Source organism: Lates calcarifer, linkage group LG23 (assembly GCF_001640805.2).
Source record: "Lates calcarifer isolate ASB-BC8 linkage group LG23, TLL_Latcal_v3, whole genome shotgun sequence".
NCBI lineage: Eukaryota > Metazoa > Chordata > Actinopteri > Centropomidae > Lates > Lates calcarifer.
Window position 1 is genome coordinate 13119150 of NC_066855.1, and position 26313 is coordinate 13145462.

Genomic DNA, 26313 nt, shown 5'->3' on the forward strand with positions numbered 1-26313 from the left:
AACATGTATTTAGGCATCCCAAAATAAAGTGTTATTATTTTGATTAATAATTCTGTTATAATAATAAGAAGAAGAATAAGAATAATAAATAGTTTGTATATAGACTTATTATTTTTCCAAATTCTATTTTTTGTATGCTTCTCTCTGCAATTCTTTTCCTATCAGAGGCCAATGATGCCATTTCACCTTTTCATTTGAGTTCTCCTGAGAAATCACCTCAGTGGAAATTTTTGAATCTCAGCTCCAACAATGCTTTCTCTGAGTCAGGAGGCAAATTGAAGAGAATACAAATTAAGATCTTATTGTGTGCTGCTGGTTGCATCTGCCAGCAAAGCCCGCCATCCTATACTCAGTGCTTCTCTCTTTCTCATGAGATCTTTTTTTTTTATTTATCCCTTCATGAAAAAGCAGCACCGATCACTTGCGTTTGCATGGGAGGAGTGTCTTCATCTCAGATTAAATGGCTTTGTGCCCACGTGAGGTTTTCTCCGTGCTTGTGTAATTTCCGTTGTAATGACCCAGCAAATTCATCTTGCTTCATGCCTGAAGGGAATAGAGAGAAATAGGGAGTCTCTTTGGTCCCTGCTGGTCATCACCCCCCACTTTGCCTCATCTTTCTCCTCCTGTGTCAGTTTTTCCCTCCTCCAGAGACAGATTGAGTCTCAGTCTGCATCTCTCCAGAGACTGGCGTGCCATTTCCCCGCTGGCTTAATTAAAGGCTTAAAACAATACTCTGTTTATGGGGCAACCCTTCACTACTAGAGCAAACATCAATTTTTACTTCTCCGCTGTCAGGCGTTAAAGTAAGATGAATTATCAAAGACATGCGCGCTAGAGAGCTGCGTATGATGGATCTGGCCCTGCCCTCTGATCACCACTTTTTCATTTCCACTAAGACTCTGCCTCATTTGGCCTCAAGTGTAAGATGGATATGGAGGCAGGGTTTTGGAAATCTGCAGCCTTCGGACACTGTGATAAATATCGATAGCAAACTTTCCATTTATTGTTGTGCAGCTTGAGAAATAGATTCAGGAGATGAATACTCGACATTAATGACAGCACAGTTGGTGGCGATTAAATGACTGACTTCCGTAAGCATCCCCGTCATTTTGTCTTGTCCTTCAGTTATTATCTCCAGTGGAAGCTCAGCCAGTGATCTAATAATTGTGTTTATTTGCTTTGACCTCAAATAAAAGGTCATGAGCTTTGCCTTATTTTTCCTTAATTTTTTTCTCTGTTTACTCCATGATAATCCCTCAATAGGGCGTTCTGTTGTTTGTAGAAAATAGCTATTTCGGACACTTATTAATCCTGACCATTTTACATCATCACTGGCAAGTGTAGTGTTTTAGAACTATAATTTATATGTCTGTCATCTCCGGAGCAAAGGGACATTGAATTATTAGATTTTCAGAAAAACCAGTATTCATACCTTGGACACTACAGTGTTGTCCGGGCATGAGTCTGCTTTGGTGTCCTGCCACTGAGGCTTTTAAAGCACAGCTGATTTGATTTAGGTAACAAAATGACTTTTCCTTTTGTGCTGCCCTCTGGCCAGTCTTTACTTTTTTTTGCCCCACAAATGGTAACTGTTTACTGTTCACCCATAAATTTTGCTTCTATCGCATAATGAACGTAGAAGCCTCACAGAGCTGTCTTGTTGATTACTGTTAGTTTAATGGGTATACAATGTCTCATTCTGTCTAATGGCAGGATTTTTTATCATTGATGAAGAAACTTCTTTCGTATTAGTGATTTAGTTTTAATGACTTCAGCCTTCAAGTTGGAAAACAAACAAGCCACAACAAGCAAGAGGCATCACACAGTCAAACTTAAGGTAACCTTGTACCTTCAAAGCAATAAAAGGAGTAAAGGCGTTGTGTTAGGATTTCTGTTTCTGTCTCTTGCGTCTTTTATTCGTTGTTTTTTTGTTGTTGTTTTTTTTGCTGGTTGCTTGGTTTTTATTTGTTTCTGTCAGGCAGGCAGCTAGAGGAATATTTTCTGGTCCTCCCTCTACTGCTGCTCCACTCAGCAGCTCCTCAGTGTCATATACCACCATCACCCACACCAAAATCAGAGTTGATAGCCCCACTTGTGAATAGTCAGGGAGAAACTTCTTTTTTTCTTTCCCCAAAAACCCTGCTTTTCTTAGCCTGCCTCATGTGATTTCCATCCATCCCTTCTCTGTCCTTAAAAATAAATAAGAGTTGTCATGGTAACAGTACTGGGTTTATCCCAGTAATAAAAGAGAAGAGATGAGCCATGAGATGACAGGCTGGCCTTTTAAGTTCTGGTTCACTCCAAACAATGCTGGTCACTCTGCTACCTATGAAGGCTACTCTGCACCCCTAAAATCAGAGCTGGAGACCTCAGAGCAGACCTGACTTCCATTCCAGTCATACCTCACATCTCTATTTCTCACGTTACACCTTAACAGCTGGCTTGTGTTCCTGTTCTGTATTTGGACTTTAATTGTTGTGCTGTGAAAGGTCTGAATCCCTTTTCTGGGAGAGATTCTGTGTCTCTATCTCCCACTCTCTGAAACCACATCCAGCCGGCAATATGGTGGCAAGCTCCCTCACCTGTATTTAATTTGCCATCAGGATTTGCCAGCTGATCCTACTGCCTCTAGCAGCAATTACACTTGTTTGGAAGCTTAAGATTCATTCATAAGCAACACATTACAGGAATAAAATCAATAGTAACATTGGTGTATGTATGTCTGTGCTGTTGGCAATCTTTACTGAGCGTTGGGTGTAAGCTTTGGGGGCTTATGTTACAGTGTGTGGTGCTGGAGCCTTATGGCAAGTCCCATACTGAGGCTTACAGCATGTAAAGTTTGTTCTGAAGGCTCTTTATCTTGGGGGATTCATACACAGCTGAGGAGAATGAACGAGCGCAGGACCCCCTCCAGCTAATCTAGACTCTTTATTCTTCATGGGGAGGGGAGTTGCTGCAACAGGTGTCACTGGCTTCTATAAAGACTTGTTCCTGCTTTGAAGCCCTTTCCCCTCTTATTTACAAAGTGAGGGGAATTGCTGCAGTCAGTGTCTCATACCAGTTACACTGCAGGATCTGGCATTGTTAAGACGGATGGGCTCAAGATTCTCAAAAAAATAATGTTGTCTTTGCCCACGAACTATACATTAAATCATCCCACCAAGACTAAAACCTATTAAACTACCTCTAATTCAGTACAGGAGGTTATCCATGTCCCTGTGATTAAGTGGCCGCAACCTTTGTTCTTCAGTTAGGAGAATAAGAAGTTACAGAAGTATGAGAAGGATGTCTCTTACACTTTATAAACTTTTAACACATTTTATACACACTAGTCTCTTTGGTACTTTCTGATCAGGGTCTGTCTAAGGTTGTTCTCCATCTGTAATGCTGAAGAACTGAGGCTAACTTAGGCTTTACATGCCCTCACAGATGAAAGAGTCTGGCCCTCTGTGCTTTAGAAAACATTTTTCATATTAATATCACATGAGTCACACTGGTTTCTGTGAAGCATTACAGAGAGGGAAGTGAAGCAGTCATCGTCTCCGAGTAGCATGAGAAAAAGTGAAAGAGACGTGAATAATAGATGTTTGCATTAGTGCATACTTTGACATCTTTTGCATGATTATCCTGTTGGTATCGTTGATGCAGCAAGTGTCGTCGCCATACATATAGTAATTATAATTAACCTCTGTCAGAGCAATAACCGCAACCCTATTAGAGAAAAACAACAGGGAAAAAACACAGAACTGGAGAGGGGGGTCAGGTGAGGTGAGAGTGTGTGTGTGAGTGTTCAACACTGTTTCTGCTCTGCTGTGTTTTGATGGGTCAGGCCTAATTACAGCTCAAAGAGAGGTTCTCCAGTGAAACAGAATGCCTTGTGAGGATTAGCTACCTGTGATGCAGCTGAGTTATAGTCATCGCACGAGGGCTGCACTAACACTTCACTGAGGTAGTCCCAGATTAAAGTCCCAACCTGAGGTTTGTTCAGGTTATTACGGGATAATACTTCTTGGGAAAAAATGGGTTAGCGTTACTTTAGCCAAATCTCAGTGCAGCTCAAAATACATGTTCACTTCACTCACAGTCAGTCTATTTTACAAATGAGACACGATCAAGACAAGTATAACTTTTCACATTTGAAAAATGTGTATTCAGTCAAAGATTGAAATTGATTAGTAAAGAGAAAGATTTTTTTAAGGGTATTAAATGTATAAACTTCCATCTTCCATTGGCCTTTTTTTTCTTTCTTCCTTTGACATAATTTTCTCATAGGTCTTTGCTTTTGTTAGCTCCTTGGTGTGAGTTGTGGAAAAGGTCAGCCTCAATCCAGCAATGTGATGCTTAGTTCAGCAGTTTTAGATGTGGAGATAGACAGTCACCTTTAATGCTTCTGAGTCTTAAAGCTTATCAGACCTTCGACTTATTAATCTGGATGTGCTTTCATGCATTCTGTGACAAAGCAGTTAATTACCTCCTCTTATCTTTGGTGCATTTTCTTTGATCGGCTAGTTGAGGTAAAATTGTGTCGGAGCAGCAACTAAAGTATTCCAATAATAAGACTGTACTTATTCTTCAAAAGTATTTATGCAAATTCTGTAACGTTTTGTTTAGATGAATTCTTAATTAGCCCTGCATCTTTTGTTTAGTTAACAACAGCCTAATGAATATGCTTACAACATGATCTCTTTGCTATCTCAGTGTTTCTACTTTTCTTTTGTTCTTGTATGAGTCTCTTGGTAGTGGACTGTTATGATTCTCTGTATAAATCTCTGGCTTAATTCATCTATTCCTCTGATTTTCGTATACAACTGAACTGTCAGCATCAAACAACAAACAACAAACTCTATCAGTCACACTTATGGTCAAAAAGGACCACTCCAAAATATCTTCATATATTTCCAGTTACTCTCAGTTCTTTTCTCCAGCATGTCTGGGCCTTTGTCCATACACATCACTGGCGTGACACCGGACTGGCAGCGGCAGCCTCACTCCACCCAGCCTACCACACATTTGCCTTCCCTTATCTGCCCTCTGCAGCCCATGTACAGAGTGCTAACCAGAGCCAGGATAGCGCACTGCGAAGTAAAGACAGCACGTTAGGGACCTCACAGGCATTATAATCAGTGGAGACAAAGAGCTGGGGAGTGGGGGCCAGTAGGTTAATGAGATCAGCCACTGAGTGAGGGCACCTACTTTTTTGAACCTGGGAGGCCATGCCTGCTTTTAGTACTCAGATCCAATCAGCTCAGCTAGTCAGTATCCATCAAAATCACAGGCGCAGAGAGTCATTCTATCCTCAGCCTTCAATTTGAACTTGATTGTGTATTGAATGCACTTCTTTCTCTTCTCCAGGGGAGCTTTGTGGCCAGCATGACTGCCACACTGAGGCAGATGGACGACTATCATTATGCTCATCTGATCAGCACCTTTGGCAAGATAAGGAGTGATGTGGTGGTGAGTACACCTTATCAGTGTGCCCATGTCTACTAGATGAGACTCTTTAGACTACATACTCATATAATAACTTAAAATAAGGTCTCTAGTTCAGTATTATTTTTCTCTGTCTTTTCTAGAAATCAAAAGTTAGATTAGATCTTTTAGAAAAATGTTTTTCCTCCACAGTGAAGTATGAAATTGAATTTCTGTTAGTCCTATTGCTTGGTCTGCTAAATGTACAGAAAGCTCTTGATGATAGTAACTCCTAAGGGAGGCAGATCACTCGTTGCAGCCAACAAGTTGTGGAGGAGGGATAAATCTCATTGATGTTATGGATTTCAGCTCTGAATAATTCCTCCCTCAAAGCAGTATTTCTCTGGTATCTGCCGCCAGATTAGCATTATATTACTCTACACTGACAAGTAGGGAAATCCCACTGTTTGCTTTTATCCCAACAAACAACTTTTAGACTTTATAGGAAGGACAAGAATCAAATTTATATCACAGGTAAAGCTATAAAATAAGTTGGCAGAGATTTTAGTGTTATATGCACACACTGTTTTTATGATTCTGATATATAAATGCCCCTATTAAAATGTATAGAATTCATAAGATTACCTCTTATTTGTACCAATTGTTGTTTGATTGAGTTTATGTATGTTGACATTCTGTTCGATATGAAAGGCAGTACAACATGAATAGCACTCTGACCTTCGTGATTGTGCACTGGGCTTATGTAAGGCTGCCTGTCTAGCTCCCATAGTAGGATAGACAGTCACTGTGATGAAGCAGGATTCTTTTCACAGATTTATTGTTCCTCGAGCTGGCGTGGGCCATATCCACTTCTCAGAACTGGTTTCAGCCCAAAGGACTCAGTTGTTTTGCAGTTTTTCTCTAAACACGCCACCACGAAACACAGGGATTCATCCAGGAGTGAACATCTACAGCCAGAAATAGATTTACATGAATATTTATTTTTGAGGTATTTAGCTGGCGCTGTGTAGGAGTGACAGCAGAATAAGCCTAAAATTCCTACATGGAACCATTCTAGCAATTCAAGGGTTAAACAAAACTGCATTGAGAAAAGATGCAGATGCAGATACTTTTTCCCTTGAGTATGTATACTGTATATTTGATAGAGGAGTAAAAGAGGGTATGAAGTTAAGGAGGGAGAATTTGAAGTCGTGTTGCTGCAGAGAAGATAGCTGAGCATCTATTAGTAGTCTAACTGAAACCAGTTATCAAGTTGTCTTGTTATGCTTTAATAGCTGATAATTATATGCCCTGTTAATGTTATCTAAATATCACTTGAAATAGTGTTCCTGTGAGAAGTAAGACATTTGTAATCTCACTGTAATACTGCCTGTAAGCATTAAGAACATGCTTGATTTTTGGTGTCAGGTGTCACCTGCAAAAATGAAATACATGAGTCACCTTGACCTTAAAAACTAATTTAAAAACTGTTTCTGCCTGAAAGCCACAAAACAGTTCATTTCAGATTGCTCTTATCTTGGTGGTGGGCAGAATAACGGTTTTCATTTTGAAAACTTTCTCTGTCTTGCAGGATTTCCTAATGGAAACATTTATCATGTTTAAAGATCTCATTGGGAAAAATGTCTACCCCTCAGACTGGGTCATAATGAACATGATGCAAAATAAGTAAGTACAACCCCGCAGGACACACACACACACACACACACACACTCACACACACATGCATGCATGCACACAAACTCACACATAAATCGTGCGGCTTTAAACTCCTGACACAGTTGTTGCTAAGGAACAGCAGTCAAAAGTGGGTAAGGATATTTTATAATGTTTTTCTCTCCATGCAAATATCGGCACAAGGCCTCAGCAGTGTAGCAATCAGATGAGCAGTCAGCGCAGACGCAAACAATCACATGAATTATAGATGCTCGGTTGTATGCTGCCTGCTAATCTCCAAACTTAGTCTCAGCATCTCCTTACTTTGTTGGTTGTTGTGCTGCTGCGGCCTTCTGTTTTATTAATGTGAACCTTGCCTGATTCCATTTTTGTTGAAAATATAAAAAGAGATGAAATGTGCTTTGCAGTTTAGGAGTTTAGGCAAAAGCTATGCTTTCATGCACTTTTTGGAAGAAGTTAGAGCCAGAAAAGTATTTACATTTTTTGTGATTTTGTTTTTCTTCTTCCATTTGTACCTTTTCAGAAGAGACATGCACCAGGATGTGTTGTAGTATTCCATTATGCAGTGGCAAGGCAACAGCTGTCAGATGAAAACCTTAAGTCTGTTTTTTGACTAAGAAGGAAAATTCCCTCTTCCTCATCCATGCATAATTAAAAGTGGAAGTGGATGTGTTTTACACAGTCGCCAAAGATCCATGGTCACTGTGAAATTTCCATATCTTCAAAAGAGTACTCCTAAGACTTGTACACAGACGATGATGTGTGAAATTCAGCATTGCACTCCTATAACATTGCCAGACTCATGATAGACTGTTTAAAAGGAAAAAAAAAGGAATCAAAAGATATATCCAGAGATATGTTAAGTCATTTTTATTCCACTCCTTCCCGGTGCCTACATCACCCATACCCACAACTTACCGGCAGTTTGGTTTGAGATTCAGGTGTGTTATGCTAGTAGTGGCTAATGTATCCTCAGGCTGCTAGCTTCAAGCAGAGAGAAGCAGGCTGCAAAGGTTGGGTAAACTCTTTTCTGACTCCACACCCCCAGTTTTTTTCATGTTCAAACTTCTTGTCTTCAGACCCAACCGACGCCATCTCAAGTGACATCATTTGAGGTGATTTAGCAGATTTTGTGCAGCTCCCTCTGGAGCCACGAAGGGCTTTATACAGCTTTGTTCACATGTGCAGCTGTGCTTTCCAAGAACTGACTGACACAGACTTTGATGTGTAAAATCAACTTTAATGGAAGATGATGACGCATTGGACAAAAATCAATGAAGAACACTGAATTTGTGATAACAAGGCTTTAGTAGTACCACAAGCTGATATCTGTTCAATTTCATCTTCAAAGTGGCCATTTACAGCATGTGAAGAGTATGTGCAGCCCATAGTTGACTCTAAGCAGTCAGACTCCCTGCACACACTTTCCTAAACCATTCCAGCATCATCACCAGCTAGAATATTTAGCTAGAAATTACATTGCAACTCAATTTTGCTTCTATTGCTTTTATCTGACTATTTGATTGCTACAAGCCAGATTCCTTTTAGAATTCACGCTGTCCCTCCTAAAAAAAAAAAAAAAAACACCGTCAGCCACCTGGGTCACAATGCAAAAGACATCAGCATAGCTTGGTGATGATGCTGCCCTGTTTCCCTGAAGGTGGGCAAATCACTTCTGTTCTGCTGTAGACTGAGCTTTAGCAGTGTCAGGGGATAAAATCATACAGTCCCAACCTTCCTAAACCAGTCAGACTCACACAAAACAACACACGTCCCCACATGCATGCACTGGACTAACAAGCTTGTTCAAACACTCCATACCCACTGTGATCCTGGTACTTTTAGGAGCAGCTTTGGGGATGTGATGAGCATCACTGAGTTCCCAGCAGTTCATTCTCAGATCATGCTTTGTAGCCTATGAAATGTTTTATTTTTGACTCGTAGACTGGAGTGTCATGCCCCGTGCCTCAGCAGAATCTTCCCCAATTGAACCTTTTGTCTACTTGCACTTGTTTGTGACAGCCAATAGATTAATTCTGCATTCTAGTCAGTGCATTCAGCCACTTGCTGGAGTTAAATCATTATTCAACTCAATGAAAAATAAGGCTGTCAAAGTCTGACTCATCTCACAGTCTTTATACTTGAGCTTGTTTGAATACTGCAGGTGTCGGCTTCACGACAAATTAGCAAAACTCTTTCATTTGTCGCCAACTGTCAAAGTCTGTTTGATCGGTTGTTTCCTGCTCCCCACAGTGAGAACCCAAGGTGACACATTCATTCATCCCATGAGAGAGCTATAAATGTTTTGCATTAACAACCTAAGAGTATAGGAAGCTGTGTGTGTGCGTCATGCTTTTTTTGCTGTGCACTCTTGAGCACTGGAGATTTAAGTCATGGCAGTCTCTGCACAATTCAAACTGTCTTTAAGTTCATTTATAGACTTAAAGTGGCATTCACTTCTGTTTTTGGTCACAAAAGAATATAGACATACATACCTCTGGCATATTATCAACTCATGAAAGTGGCTATTTTTTTTTTACCATTTAACACAAACATTACTCTTCTTTTAGCCTTGTTTTGGTCAACACCAATTTCTGAGAAAAATTTCTGACTCTTCAGATGTTCAACCGTATTCACTTCTCTGTTTTAGAGAACTTTGGTCTAGTGCATTTTTTTTTTAGTAATGTCCAAGTTGACACGTATTTAAAATACATTTGAAAGCCTCATGAAGCATATTTGAATATCCCACAGTCCCTCCTCATATTGTCTTGTTTCTGGGGAATCCACACATGCCACATTCAGCATACAGATTGTCACCCACGGCAGGGGCAGACGGTTCTTTCATGTCTACACATTATGATAGCACCACTAATGAGATGGGCATCAGCAGCAGCAGCAGCGGTCGTTTCCTCCCACTCCTTCTTCTCCACCCATCGCCTCTTACTTTCCCCAGGTTGTAAACTGATTTATGGGCTCTAATTGCCCCAGGGACAGCAGCATCGTGCTGGTTAGCCACTGACTGCCATTTTCTCCCATGCCAAGTGGCCATGGCTCGATAGTGACAGCTAATTGGCAGTGGAGATGGACTGACACTTGTTCTTCAAAATGACAGGGAACATGTTTGCTCGCTAAGTTCAGGGTTGGCTGGGAACTTGATTACATGCCCTTTGACACAGCTTTCTTAGATAATATATATCTTCTCTGGTGCACAGAACACACTAAATTACACAGTAATGTCTTTATAGAGACATGTCATGGCTTATATGCATCACGCTTTGAGGATTCTGACCTTGAGGTCCCATACGTTGTTCTCACTCTATCTTCCAAGTAAAATGGAACAAGAAGGTCTGAATTGAATGCACTTTTTAAAAATGGGGTACTTAATGTAAGAATCAACAATTTAGCTTCTTTGAACTGCAAAGCTTCAGAATACAGATATGAATTGATGTGAATTTATTCTTGCCTTTTTAGAGGTACAAATACCCTGTACGTAAACCTTGATTTTTTTTATTAAAGAGCGCTTACTGAATTAGCTCAAGTTGGCATTTGCTTTTAACACTATAGTTGCTGTCTCTTTTCTCACAGGGATGAAAAACCTTACATCACATTTTTACAAGACAACAGCTGCTGGCTGCTTTGTACAGTCAGCTGAACGTGCTCCCATACAGATTTGCATAGTAAAGTTTTCAAGAGCTCGGCACTCTTCAGCCTTATAGCCTGAGATGCTGAATCACTGCATACTAAGTGCAGTCATCATCATCAATCTGAGCAATGTTCATTGGCAATGTCTTTTTTTCTTCTAGTCGTAATGCGAAGCACTTAAACAGCTGTGCATGTTGCAGCAACCAAAAGTTAATTAACAGATTGAATAAAAATTATGTTAGATGATCAACTGTAATTTGTTATATTAAACAAATTGATAAATTGTTGAACTTCTTGCATAAATTGAACTTCTTCAGTTACTGCAAATACACAAAGACAGTTAACAGATTGAGTGAAATATTAAATGTTATAATCAAGTTTTTGATGTTAGAATCCTCCCTGTTATCCACACAGCATAGAGAGACTAACTGAACTGCTGTCTTCCTGTATCATAGTGTTATTTTCTTCTTTTTTTGCTATGCAATACAATACAGTATATGTTTTTTTATGCCAAGCTGGCTTAACGGGACACATGATCAAACTTTAAATATATTAGATTTGAGCTAACATCCTTCTTAAAATCAGTTCATTTCCCCAAATAACACCCAAAGTTTCCTTGCAAAACTGTTAATTATGTGTAAGAATAGTAGATCGAGAGACGAATGGGGAGTTCTCAGAGATCCCTGCGTGGCTGATGAAAAGATGAAAGCACAGTCAAGCTGAAGAAGCAGCTCTTTAACACGGTAACCCATGCCATCAGTCCCTTACAGACTCATTAGGAGAGGGTTTCTGAAGCTGGATGGCTGCCATTTGGAGTTTTCTCCATGACTAATCCAGGACCTGAAGGGCAGGTCCGGAAGGCAGGAGGAGAGGAAGATTTGCAGAGAGTGAAATGACTGCCAATGATGTTGTGATCCTGTTTGTCCCCGTTCAACCTGTCACCCACCAAGTTAAAAAAAAAAAAACAGTGCCTTTGGGCTTATAGGTATCTGATTTGACATACTCCCATCTAAAGAATAATGTTATATGATATAAAAACCTCACAACCCCATTTTTGTTAACTTTCAGACAACTTGCATGGCTCTGTAGGCCCTAAGAAATAACAATGTCCTTTCAATCCTAACAAGCCCTGTTAGACAATTCTGATGAGGCATCAATGTTGACCAAAAAATACATTTTTTTTATACATTTCTGAAAAACTGACATTGTGGAGATCCAAACTTTACACCTTACACTGTTGTATGTGTTTTTCCCATCCATCAGGTGCTAAGAGCACGCTGTGGTGTCATGTTTATTTATGAAAATCTAGTTTGATAATAAACCTCTCAAATGATCTGTGCATACTCCTTTCTGTGACCACTACCAGGCCCCTCAAGCCTCAGCTCTTTGACATTGTGAGCTGAAAAAGAAAGGCCTGACCTTTACAAGGCTTTCCAACTTTGTTAATGTGGTAACAGTCGTCTTCTCTCTCTTGTGTGTGGTTCGTGTCTGTGCCTTGAAACCCTGATTGGTAATTCTGCAATCGTGAGATTAAGACACAGCTCTACAGAGGAATCATGTGAGAGTCATTAAGCATGTTCTGTGACATATTGCTGCATACTGCACTGCATCCACAGGCGATACTGTTTGTATGAGTGTTTGTTTGTCAACATGCCACTGCAGGTTAATCTCTGCAGGGACTCAGAGAGCTCTAATGTAAATGCCAGACACGCCACTTTTGTAGACTGCTCAGACTTGGAGTTTGTGTTAATGCTTGTCACCGTGTGTTTATCAGCTTCACAATAATCCTTTGCCCAGACAAGTAATATTGTTTTACCCATGGAATGCAGTGCATGTGAGTGGCTGTGATCATACGTGTCAGCTGGCCTGCGAATAGTGCCCCCTGTAAAGCGATAACGTTCCAGTGTGATTTCTCTCAACGTGGTTTTTAGTCGAAATCAAGAGCAAGCAGCAGGATGGCTTACTGTGTAAGGAAACTATCCTTCAACTGGACCTACCACATGGGAGCCCTGAGTGGAAGTGTTTAAATCTTGATGATATAAAAATACTTAAATACTCCTTACTTATTTCTTTGCATAGAAAAGTGTGAAAAGGAAATTGTACTGGAATCAGAGCATTCATTTTATAAAATTGCCCCTTTCAGAGTGTCATATGAATGTACCAATAATAATGATGATGATATTAATAATAATAATAATAATAATACTTTATTGATCCTTGACAGGAAATTGCTTTGTTACAAAAAACAAAGAAAAACAAGAGCAAAACAAGAGCCATACAAAATATACAGAAAATTACAGAATGTGACAGTATTTAATTATTATTAGATTAATATTGCAGGTGCATAGTACATAAAATGGAAATTAAGCACTTCATATTTATACATTTACTTTCCACCTCTGTTTTTTAGACGAGTGGAATCACTTTTTTCCCCTGTTGGGTATAAGATGAGGATCACTTACTATACTGAGGCAGATGCTTCATTTGAGATCCAGTGAATATGCTGCAGCTCATTTCTGTCCTTCCTCTTTGAACATAAGTGACATGTTTGCAGTACACTCAATGAATGCTCCTTTCGCTTTGATAACCCACTTAGTTCTGTCTTTAGATCAGCAGTGTGTCAAACCAAACGGCCCCATTTCATGACTTCATATCAGATGTGTATTTAATTTGGCATTTGAAGGGGCATTGATGCACACTGCAATCAACACTGACTTAAAGGGCACCTATGACATTAATGTCAGTCTGTTAATATGCCAAGGCCCTAATCATCTCTAATATACTGATTTTAAGTGCTGTAGAGGGTATGATGAATCCATGCAAACAGTTTCACTGTGTCTTCATCAAAAGATTGTGAAGGATGTGAGAAATTCTTTCTAAATATTGGGCATAAAGTCCACATGCTTTTCTTCACTCTAGTTTTCTACAGGCATATAATTTGTATTTTAAAGAAATAGTGAAGAAAAGATAAAATGTGAAAGATTTCGACTGTTAGAATCTGTTTTAATTGCTTCATGATTCATCTGATAACTTTGAATACGGCTCATTATCTCATCCATTGCATGAATATGAACTTTGCCAGCCCTATGCCGCCAGTGTTGAAAGTGGGAGTTTTCCTGCTTGCCAGTATTTGGAGTTCTGTCTAAATCAGCCTGTGTTGCCTCATTAGTAATCCGTTCACCTCTTCACAAACTTTTGGCCCGGATGAAAAGCAGCCTTTGCTGTCATTGTTACATCTCAGATCGCTGTGTTTATAGGCTGGCGGAAGCTAGCGTGCTTCAGCTCTGACAACTGGCATCACACTGCTTGGTGCTGCCAAGTCAAGGGGACTGCAGCTTTTTTGTCACAGTATTGGCATGACAGACAGGGCTTCATTGGCCTGTGGGGTCAGTCAGCAATCATATCTTTTCCACTGTCATTTTATGCAGTTTCTCAGACACCTTATATATGTCTCGACTACAGTATCTTTTACTTGGCCTCAGTTGATGATCAGTTCAGTTCAGATCAGTTCTATGATCAGGTCCTCTGAGGGTTTTCTGGTTCTGTTAGTAACTTCTAAGAGATATAACTATTCCTGTAAAACTCTCCTTTTTAATCATTGGCTGTATGCACCTTCATATTCCTAATCTAATAGCATGTTACCTTGCTTAAAAATAATGCTATTTGCTATTTCCCATCAGCCTCAACTGCTCTTTGTGATCAGTGGTAATTAGCAAATGTTAGCATGCTAATACACCAAACTAAGATCACAGACTAAATGTGAGCATGTTAGCATTGTCACTGTGAGCATGTAGCCATTTCTATTGTTAGCACTTAGCTCAAAGCATCATTGTGATGCCTCACCGAGCTGCTAGCATGGCCGTCAATTATACATTCTAGTAAGAGAATTGTCTGAATCGAAAAAAGCTCTACTTTTTGTATCAGCAACAACAACAGCAGTAATGTAAAAAATCTCTTTGAGTAGCCAAGTAACCCAAATTTTTATATTTTATCTAGTTAAATTCTAGATTTTTCGCCTTTGGTATTGTCAGCTCACAGGTCCGATCTGACAAACATCATAAAAATATTATGTTGATGGTGTGTTTTAAGTGTTTAAGCGTACTCCACCATTCACCACTCCTGATTTATTAACTAAAGGATGTAACAGATTTCTACTTTAAGATATAAGCTTAATTTCATGTTTGATGTAAAGATTTTATATTGGCACCATCATCCCAGCTATGTTTAAGAGCTCTTTATTGCTGTAAATGGTTTAGTGGTAAAGTGAAGTGAGGAAGTGAGGAGTTCTTTCCCCCTCAGTGTAAATGGGAGAGTCTAACAGATGAGAGCAGCTCTTTGACTCACCCCAGTGATATTTTTGAGTCATTAGAGCTTCCCTTAGCTTCCCTGGGGTGTGTCTCTCTTTATAGATTCTTTCAGCCTAGTTTATCTGAAAAGCCATGAGAAACTTTAACTAAAGTTGGATATCCTGCTTTTAAGATGCATTAGTAGAGGGTTGTCACAGTTTAAAAAAAATTAAAATTTTGGTTAAAAACATGTTGACAGATAAACAGATGTAATATTAGATGAGGTGTCTGAAATAAAGGTAATCTAATTTAATAAATCGGCCTGATAAAGAAGGTTTTTCGACCTTGCCTTATCTCTGAACACAGGCAGATACGCCAGCTATTCAGCAATAGTATGCAGATAGATGGTGATCATTATCGGGAATGCTCTCTGAACTCAATTAGCAAGTATGATCTGCTGATAACTTTTCATTAACATAAATGCTAGGTGCCTGTGCTGGTGCTGATCACCCAACAGAGCTCAAGTCTGTGTATCACGGGTGCAGAAAGTCAGCTGATTAATTTTTTTTTTTTTTTTTTTTAAGAGCAGCAAAGGTGTGAGAAGAAAATCCTCTGTTGTCTGTGCTGAAATGTAAGTGTGCAGCACACCCATCAATCCACAGTAATGGGGTGATTTTTCTGACACTGACAGTTTGATAGAGCATATTCATCATAATGTTGCCATATGTATACTGTACCAAAACGACTCTAATGTGTAGGAGGTGCTATGCTTCTCTTGCACAGCCTAATTAAAAAGTTAAAGGATCTCCAAGTTATTTTTTTGTCTCCCTAAGCAGAAAATAGGGAAGCCCGTGATTTCTGGGGATGATTAGAGCTACCTTGATTTCCCTGCTGAACTTGAAAAACATAAAGCAGCAAGAGGGCAGGCTGTTTTTAGGAATTAGACATTTCTAGCATGTCCCCAGAACTGCTTGATATCTTAGCTGAAGGCAAACACTAAATCCGTTGGATAAGTCTTTGATTACATTTATAGTAGCAGATTAAATTTCCCAGTCATTAACATTTTGCTTGTAGTTGTAATGAAGTTATAAAGAACTGGTTTGTCATTGTCTTCTCCCTTTGCATCTGAGCATCTTATTTTCCCTCTGCAGTGTAATGACTGGCCATCACAGATGTTGCAAGGCAGCCAAGTTTCTTCCCCCTGGCATTTGGCGCTGTTAATAATGCAGGCTTAAAAGAGCAGTGGCAGCCTTGACTGTATAATACACAGTTAATGTTCACTATCCAGACTGTCTTGATTCACCCCCCCATTGCTGTTTCTGTGCAAAGAATATTCCCTGAAATCAATAAGGTGATTAATTATAAAATGTACAGTAATTACATCTTTTTATGAATAAGTCCTCCTGGACCAACTCAAATACAGACAGACCCAAGTTTTTGTTAGTATATCACATTTATTTAAGGATCACAATTTAAAAATTTCATACTTTTAAGCCCACACTAAAAATATATATATTCCAGAGTTCAAGAAATTAGCTCTGAATGCCTTTAATCTTGTTTGAAATGGCCTTTTTGGAGTGTCTTAGTCAGAGCCCACTGTGAGGGAGAGTATATTCTATTTTCATCCGCCTCATTAAGTTTTTCACTTTAATTAATGGCAGGATGTGCTCACAGAGGAACTGTCCTGTCTGTTCGTTAAAGCCCATTATATGTCTGCGCTCAGGAAGACTGTTGGCTTCAAATAGGCTCTTAGGTACTGGGGTTTGCATTGTTGTTTGACCTGTAGCATGAGAGAGGCACTCACGAAGCCTGTTTATCCAAACCATCTCAAATTAGCGTACAGATGCCGCACATCAGACATGTAGAGAGCGCAGGAGATTGAATTTGCCTCGATTAACAACCAGTTGCAATGGTACCATGGAGGAGTGCCTCCACTGGAAAGCGAGATCAAGAAGAAATGGTTGATTACAGCTGCATTTTGCCTGTTGAGTCATATTTAGCCAGAAGCTGTGAGGAGTATTGATCTTACTCCTTTCCTCACTGTGTGACCCCGCAGTGGGAGCTGTGTGCTACTTTGGTAATGTCTGTAGAAATTATAACTATTGGTGATTAGAAACAAGTTTAGTTGGAGCCGTCACATCCTTCACATATACGCTAGCCTTTGTGCTGAATGAATTGAGCCAAATTATTGAGCTAGATATGTTTCATTACCATGTCTGAGTATTACGCCACTGATAGTGGTGTAGTTCAGAGAAAGGTTTTGGAGGTCAGTTGTTTTGGCTGTAGTTGTCCAGTTACATAAACCATTAAGATGAGGCTTTGCCTGTGTTAAACAAGAGAACTGGTTTACATTTCCTGGTCCTCGTGTACTTTAATATTGTTGTGTTTCTTGCTGCAAGGACTCTAATCAATACTTTTTTCAATTATTCTTCTGCAATCTTTAAACCTGAGTGTTTGTACTGCCTGTTTGTACAAATGCAGTTTATGTATTTATTTCATTTTTTTGCTATTATCTTTTTTGTTTTTGGGGACAATGCACAGTACATTTTGTAAGATCGTATTTATTATCCCATTAGGAAAATCATCCCATGCCATGAACTTTTTAGTAAGGCACAGTTCCTGATTTAAATTACTGGGACTGCAGAGCATTTGGTGTTATGACACAAGACTTCAGATTCAAGAGATTTCGAATTTCCACTGTATGAGGCTGGTGAAATTAATATATTTTTGTATTAGTCGTCTTCTTCAAAATACGGAGATGTAATTGTAAGAGTACCAAAAGGAATCATGGAAACTTAAGGTGTGGGTGAAGAAAGGCTAATGAGCCAGGATGAGGTTATTGTCAACAAAGAGGGCTCAGAATTTTAGAACTCAGAGAACAGAGAACATCAAGTGACATGCATCTGTATCCATCTTCATAAAGGTGCCTTGGTACATCCTTTAGGCATTTCGCAGTGTCAAAGGAATCCTGTACTCTGTATTTATTTGCTGCCACAGGAGCTAGAAAAGATGCAAGAAATGTTGCTACATGGAAAATAGCTGTTCTAGTGATGTCTATAGTTGGCTTTAGTGTAAATAAGTTCCATATCATCTTTGCCTTGCTATTTCCTTTGACAACTAAAAATAAAAGTTGTCACAATAATATCTGTAGAATAATTCATAATTAAAATTCAGCTTTTTTTTTATAGAGACGTGTTGTCAGTAACTTAGCTCAGTGACTGCTGTTCTGAGTATCCTTTAACCATTTTAAATAGTCACCTGTGTATTCAAAATATATAAATTCCCCCCTTCTTTATTTTGTTTTTAAATTAAAAACTGAAAATAATGAGCCTCACATATTGAGCAGTAATATTTCTCAGCCGACAGGTGCAGTGGATGGAAACACATTTTAGCATTAGTCCAGTGTTAAGCGTATCAACTATATTGGCATGTTCACAACTGCAGAAAATTGAGTGAGGTGTGCGGAGGGGGAGCCTGAGCTCATGCAGACAGGATGGTGGTAATAGGCTGTCTGAGTGCTTAGGAGATGGGAGGGGGGTGTCCCACTCTGAGGCCAGAGAGCCAGAGAAATGGACTTCTAATGGCTTATCCAAAGGTGTTCAATGACAGTTAACCTTTCCAGCTAATGATTAAGGTGACTCTTAATATGTACCACACATTGGCCTCAGATAGCATTTAGTCAGCAATAGAGATAAATGTGGGACATGAATATTGTATGGCTTTAAAGGACCCCAGATCCCACAGTGTTGTAGTCTTAACAGTGATGGGTATTCCTATTCAAGGTCAGTTAGCCAGGGCAGTGAGGGAAACCCCAGTCCTGTCTCTACGCCAATGAAATGGTGAGTTCAGGTGATAAGGACACTCACTGCCACGCAGCTAACATAAAGTAAGAGACTAGTAGATGAAGTGTGAGGAATGTCCAACTCCCAGAGGAGACCCAGTTCCAGTAACAGATTGGCTTAAGCCAAGACAAAGGTGGACTGCTCTGTTGGAGCTGCCTGTGCAGCAGATGTCTGCTCACCTGCCAGTGTCTGTTACCTGAGCGTTACATCTTAATGCCGCTTTATTGCCTGCTCATCAAACCCTGATGCAATCCACTCAAGTGGCATAACAATTGTCCTTCTTTCACCTTGCCTTTTTTTTTTTTTTTTTTTTTTTTTTTTTTAACATTCTGATGTATCTTCATGTGCTGCCTTGGTTAATCATTTGTTGCATTTTGGTTATTGATGCAGAGTTGTGTGGAAAATGCTAACACCAACTAAAGCAGTGACCAAGATTGAGAAAGAACCTGGGGCAATTGTTCCTTTAATAAAATAAGCCAGGTTATTGAAAATGCTGTGCTAGACATTTTTCTCCTACACTAATGATAAGGGCTTTTTTTCTCTCAGTGGGTAATTCCTAGAGATTAGTACACACAATGTTGTATAGCTGGTTCTGCCAGGGAGTGAAGTTAAATAGTGGATGGGCCTCTGACTCTGTAAGTAGCAATCATAATTCCCCTCTAAAAGCTTCATGCCACTTAAGTTATTAACATTTAATTCTGCAACATCAGAGTGGATTAACCCATCAGACAGTGTTCTCATTAAGATCTACTCATTGCATCTTTTTTCGGGAGTGCCTCGAGCCCTTCTCTACCTCAGTCTTTCAGAGAGAGATTGAACCTGTGCTTCACCTCTGTTGCAAACACATATTTTTTACAAGGGCCAACATTCACTCTTTGTGGCAGTAGAAACAACTGTTTTTGTCTTCTCGTCTGGCTACAACTTTCTTGTCTGGCTGCAGCTTTGATATGGTTCAGTTTATGAATTGATCGTCATTGTATATTGTATATTTTTTGCATCTTGTAATGTTTGTTTTTACCCATTCAGGGGCTGGTGGTGGAAAGTAGCCATTAGCTAGAAGCTCTAGCAAGCTTCTCTTCCCTTTAATTGAGATTCATGTTTTTGAAGAGGGCCCTAGGAAAAAATGAAATAAAATAGAAATAACCAAAACCTTTAAAAAAAGCTAAACCTGTACTTCTAACTCCTCACCCAGTTCCCTGGTCCTAGAAGTGGTAGCCTATATGTTATGTCCATGAGGTAGCAGCAACAATACATAATGGTTTGATAGACTAAGTGGTGTAAATGTGAGTTGTTTTTTTTAATCAGTGTATTGTCTCTACAATCTAAATATAATGTATTCTGTATTCAAAGATCTGTATAACTGACCTATTTTGGTCAATGTGGTTTCAGTGAGGAATGCACAGTTATCTGAAAGTGACCTTTAAGCCCATTTAATTAGAAACTATAGAAGTTAAATACCTTTATTTTAAGGGGGAAAAATACTTCTTTGATCAGTAAGAAGACTAGAACGAAAACACTTTCCTCTTATCTTTCCAGAGTGTTCCTACGGGCCATTAATCAGTATGCAGCAGTGCTGAACAAGAAATTTCTGGATCAAACCAACTTTGAGCTACAGGTAAGAGCTGAATCAATGAAAACCTTTTTTTTTTTCTTTTCCTTTTTTCTTTTTTTTTTTTTTCAAAATAACCTTGATACCAGCCCACTCCCACTCTCCCAAAGACAATGTTTTTGAGTCAAGGCAACAGTGGATTATCATTTTAAGTACTATTAACAGCAGTTTTAGAAAAGAATTTTTAAGCCATCACTTCACCGCAGTTTCACACTGAGACTGTTTTTAATGTTCCAGATGCCGCATTGTTTGACCTTCTGAACAGAAAAAAGATCACTGAAGGCAGCAGATATAAAAATTGTGGAACGTCAGTTGCTCTGTAATAGCTGGCAATTTGATGTGCATTTCTGAATATTTTAACCTGCTCCCCCTAGAATAGAACAACTTTTTTCCTGCTTGCTTTTTAAATGTCTGACATATGGAAGAATGTTAATGTTGTCAACAACTAAATCGCTCTGAGCTTTTAAAGCCTTTATGGATTTATTACTGTAACAGCGCTTCACTGTGACTTATACCACTTGGAGCTCTTTTTATTGTGTATGAAGCTGTTGGATTTTCCTTATTTTAAACTACAGCATAGCGCGGTAAAGATAACTTATCTGGATAAAATCACATAGTAAAATCACATAGGCTTATGGGTATTCTCATAATTATGTTTTCATATTAATATATTCATTACTTTAAACTCTTTGAAAACTCATCTTGAAGAGATTTATTTCCTATGAATGCATGCACAGACTGTTTGCACAGCTGTGAATAATGGTGGCTACAGTAGCACTGCTTTAACTGCTGTCACTGTCTGATTGAGAGTGCACTCTGGAGGCAAGTGGCCTAAATCTGCAACTTCTCCCTCTACTGGGAGAGCTTCCCCTCACACAAGTATACCCATCTCATTTAACCCTTTTGATTGAATGAAACTGTAAAGCTTTCCATCTCACATTACTGTGGTGTGGTACTGAATGATATTGTTGTAAAACTGATTTTAGACTCTGAGTTCAGTGTTATGTTTTCTTCCCCCACCACACTCTCTGTCTGTCTCTCTGTCCTTAATCTGGGTCAGCTGTGGAACAACTACTTTCACCTGGCAGTAGCCTTCCTCACTCAGGAGTCATTGCAGCTGGAGAACTTCTCAAGCGACAAAAGAGTCAAGATCTTCCACAAGTGAGTATGAGCGCTCTCTCGGTCCACAGGACATCCTCATTGCACACCCACACAGCCCGAGCTCCCTCCCCAGTGTGAGCAGGCTTTATATAATTCATTCACATGGAGGCTCAGGGAAACCCAACACCCCATGGCTCCAATGGAGGCTGCACTAGTTTTTCAGCCCCATGAACAAATCAGAGCAGCCTCATAGTAACTCCAGGGGTTACAGAGAGCACATCTTGTACTCAAATCTCAGGTATCAGATGAAGTTGGGAATCCCCTCTTTGATTTAAGACACAGGTCTTTGGTTTCACCTCAAAGAACCTCCTTCATGCTTTTTCTTCTTCTTCTTTTATGCTATTATTCTTCTTATTCTCTCAACAGAAAAAAAGGGGGAGAAATTTTGATATCACACAGAGTTTTGAAATGGCTGAGGTTTTAGTTTAGATATTTATTGTCTCTGAAAGTCCGGTCTAAAACCTAACCCTCCTGTCAGCTAAGTTCAGAGAACGGTTTCAGTTCCCGTTTATCCACTGCCTGCCTGTCTCTACAAAGAGCCATTCATCTACATTAGAATTTCTCATAGAGTCCGGTAATGCAGCCAAATGTGTAAATGCTTTCTGGGCAGACGCGGAGCATATTGGCCCTCATCTTCATTTGGAGGGGCTTTTGTCACTAAAGCATACATCACACTGGCCTGTGCTTGACAGAGAGACCTTTCTTTGGTCAGTGCTTTATTATCGGCCCTGATAAACTCCCACACAAACAGCCAGCAACACAGTAAACAAGACATCCCCAGCCACCCCCACCCTGCTTTTCTCCACTTGTCAGCCTTCCCTGAAAGAAGCAGCTATTTGATTCACATATTCAAGAACTGCCATTCCTGGCATAAGCACAGGAAAGGGCTGATCTCTGCCTTGCTATTTCCAGACTGTTTAGTTAGCATTCCCAAATATGTCATTCAAATAGAACCAGGTTGCTTCCAGAGCAAGCGAAGCGGATATTATACAGGGTTCGTCAGTTTCTCTCTCACCCACTCTCGCTGCCTCTACCCACCCACTCTCCTTCTCTGTCTCTGTCTCCCTCCACCTACCTCTCACCTTCTCTCCTTTACCTCTGCCTCTGCGCATCCCGTTTCCTTGTGTGCTGGCGCATGAACTGTCAGTCCTGCCTGCAATACCAATTATTGTGCCTTGCTCCGAAGCAGAGAACAGAGGGGTGAAATCAGAGCTGTGTGTGAGCGCGCCTCTTAAGTGCTCTGCGTCGGCTTTTCTCCTGCGTCACACATGTCTCCTAGTGCTGTTTGTGAAGTTGTTCTTTATTGCTGGTGTCTGTGTGATCCTCATTTCCCTCTCTGATAACAGACTAACATGACTTTGTAGGTATGCACTGCATAAGAGGATAAGTGCATCTTTGCATGTCTGTACGCATGTGTTAAAGGATTATTCCAATTTTTCACAACCTTTGTTCACCAAGTTAATCACTAAAATCTGGAGATGCTGCAACACTGATTAAAAAAGATCTGAAACATAAGCAGATGATCATGAAGATTTTTAACAAACCCCCAGGTTAGCCAAACTTATTTAGAGAAAATAATGCCATCTGTCTTCTTCTTTGATCTACTGTATAGTTATATAGTTATATATAGTTATATATTCTTGTGCAGTGAGAGATTATTAGTAACATTTAAGTTGTGTTTACTTTTTATTTACCTTTTGAGAGAGTAGTTAAGATAATAGCTTTTTCCTCAGCATCAGTTATAATGAGTTCAGTGTCATCAATGCAATGGACAAAACTACAAAAATAAGGTTAAAGTTGTAATGAACCATAGTTTTTTTTTTTTTTTTTTCCAACTGTTGATATAGAGGGGCTATGACCAAAGACTGTGGAAATGCAGCCCCACATACACATACAGAGCTGGATAAATGAGCATGCAGCAATGTCATTGTCATGATACCGCATACAGTGTGAGTGATGAAGAAAGGGAGTGTCATATTGTCAGGTTATGCGAATATCTGACTTCCTTTGCTTTTGGCTTTGATCACATCTCATCTGTTCTTACAGGCCACTACCTGTCAATCAATTGTGTGTGTGTGTGTTTGTGTGTTTTTTCTCTCCCACTGCATCTGCCACTCTGTATTTTTTTTGCCCTTCTCTTCTGTCTCCATCACCTCATGCCTCCGCACCTCCAGATCCATCTCCTCCTTTTCGTCTCTCGATCCCACTCTTTGCCCCCTGACCCAGTTGCATTACACAGCACAAGCTGCTGAGATTCCCCGCATCCACTCACCGCTCACGGCTGTCCTCATGCTGTTCTTAGTTAACCTCAAAGGGAGCTTTCCGCCCCGTAGCTTACAGGTATGTGTTGTAGGTCCTGACAGCCGACAGTCATAGCTGCCTGTCTCGGTGCCTATAGGAGTGTGACAGAACAGCATCCTGCATCTGTCTCAGCTCAGACGAGGACATGATGCCTCCTGAGCAGTCATCTATTGTCTGCATCTGCCTGTGAGTAGAGACACAAACCCACATGCTGCACATACATGCTGTGAGCACAATCATACACAGATATGCACATGAATAAATTACAAGATGCACAAACTTGCACATTAAAGTGTGGATGACAGGCAAAAACAGTTGCAATACATAATGCATTATCATTTCACTGTTTCTGCATGCACCTTTACAATAATTTGTAGAGGCAGGCATCTATCTCTATTTTATCATCTTGCCAATACTTTGCCTAAAGATCAGTCCTTGGGCTCTGCAACACTCCTCCCTTTGACAACCAATATGGTAGTGTTTTGACCTGGCCAGGCTGCAAAGAGGTGACGCAGCGTCTTTGTTAAGGATTCTTTCAATGCTCTTGTCCTCTCTGTCAAAATACATTAGTGTGTCTTTGAACAATATTGGCAAAACAATCGATTGGGTTTCAGAATTCCATCAGGGCTACGGGGTGCTCTGAAATGTCACAATGTGTGAAAGACATTCTGAAGGGATATTAATTAGAGGTCAGGATAGGTATCACGCTCAGACCTCAAGATCTCATCTTTTTATTTCGCTACAATGTCACGCAAGGTGTCATGCCATCAGCGTGCAATGACAAGGAGACGGAGGTGTCCCTGTGCCTCCATTAGTCACTCAGTGTGATAGTCTGATTCTTGGCGTGGGCAAACAACGCAGCCGCCCGCAGCGCCACCATCTGGAGAGGGCATGAGACTAGAGAGAGGAAGCAATTATTGAGGACCTCGACACACACGCATGACCACATCTAACTTTAAATGTCTCTCAAAGTGGGTTCAGTAATTTGTTTTTTTTTTTTTTTCAAAAGGCAACATGCCCTAGGATAGCAGCTGTTCAAATTTACCAGTTCAACAGCTTTTGTACAAGATTGTAAAATGGTTTCAACCAAATGAAAACAATCATCTTAGTTAATGCTTAAACATATTATAGAGCAGTGGGCACAGAAGTTATTTATCTGGTTTACCCATCAACTTTTGAACACAGCTTTGTTTGTTTTGGTCAGCCACACAGCCTTGTTGAAGACAGAGACTGTGATGGTTTGGCACTGCTCCGCAACAGAACCACAATATTGCGGTTCAGTGCAGTTATTCCCCACAGTGAACCACCAGTGAAAACACATCTGATAACTTCTCAGCATGCAGTTGTGCAGCTAAAGTGCGCCATACCAGGCCAGTGGAAAAAAAAGGTAAAAACAGTCAGAGATAGCTCTCTGAGGATTGTTATCTTCACTGTGTCCTCTATATTCCTGATCTTAAAACTATTTGAGTCTTGAACTTACTCTGTTTTCTTATCAGTCTGTTTAGAAAGAGCTAAAGCCATTACTTTTGTTTCATGTGATCAGGTTTCACAGCACTGGTCTCACTTTCTGCCTCTCTGCCTGCTATTTCCACTCCTGTTAGTCTCTCCATCATTCACTGTCTGTCTCTCCCTCTCTGTCCTTTCCACTTCACTGTTTGTCCTCTCTGTGACCTGGGACAGTGTGGCAGGCAGGGAGATGGGGCCCCAAGCTGCCATGGAGATTGGTTCATGACCTCAACATGGCAGAGCTGATCGGCTTATAAGCCCTCATTCGTAAAAGCTGGACAAAGAGTCAGGATGGGAGTGATCCCTCCAGCTTCTTTTGCAAATCTTTGTTTTATATAAGGGCTCCTCACACACCAAGTCGACCGCAAAGAACTAGTACCAACAAAGACTGCCTAATCAAACACTTTGCCTCATGTCAGCTGTTCTCTGTTTTCTGTATGCATAAAGAGAAGAGAAGATAGATCCTAGCTGACAGTCTGCTGACTGCCAGCATGTGTGAATGCTGTGAACTTGCAAGAGTGGAAATAACTCATTTGTGTGCATTTAATTTCCAAAAAAAATTAAAAAAAACACACACACACACGGAAACACAAACTAACTTGCAGTGCAGAGGATACTGTAATTCTGTTTAAACAGTCTCATTATATGCTTGTGTAAGGGTCATTCAGGCATAGATGAAACTCAAATCTCCCACCATTTACAGTATTTAACTCAGGAAGACAACAGGATACGTATTCTCTTCAGCTTGATCACTGCACATATATACCTCCATCAGAGCGAGCAAAGAAGCACTCAGAAGGGCTATGAAATCTTTAACTCTTCCAGAAGCATTCAGATTTTGTGTTTACTTCAATTTTTCTTG

General features: G+C 40.0%; 1 protein-coding gene across 1 annotated transcript in view; it reads left to right on the forward strand.

The window, feature by feature from the left end:
* Nucleotides 1–26313, forward strand: part of dock1 (dedicator of cytokinesis 1) — a 167794-nt gene that overhangs the window by 107067 nt on the left and 34414 nt on the right. The window contains 4 exon segments of the mRNA XM_051066127.1: nucleotides 5353–5454; nucleotides 7001–7095; nucleotides 20411–20489; nucleotides 21544–21644. Of these exon segments, the coding sequence (XP_050922084.1) occupies nucleotides 5353–5454; nucleotides 7001–7095; nucleotides 20411–20489; nucleotides 21544–21644 (377 nt within the window).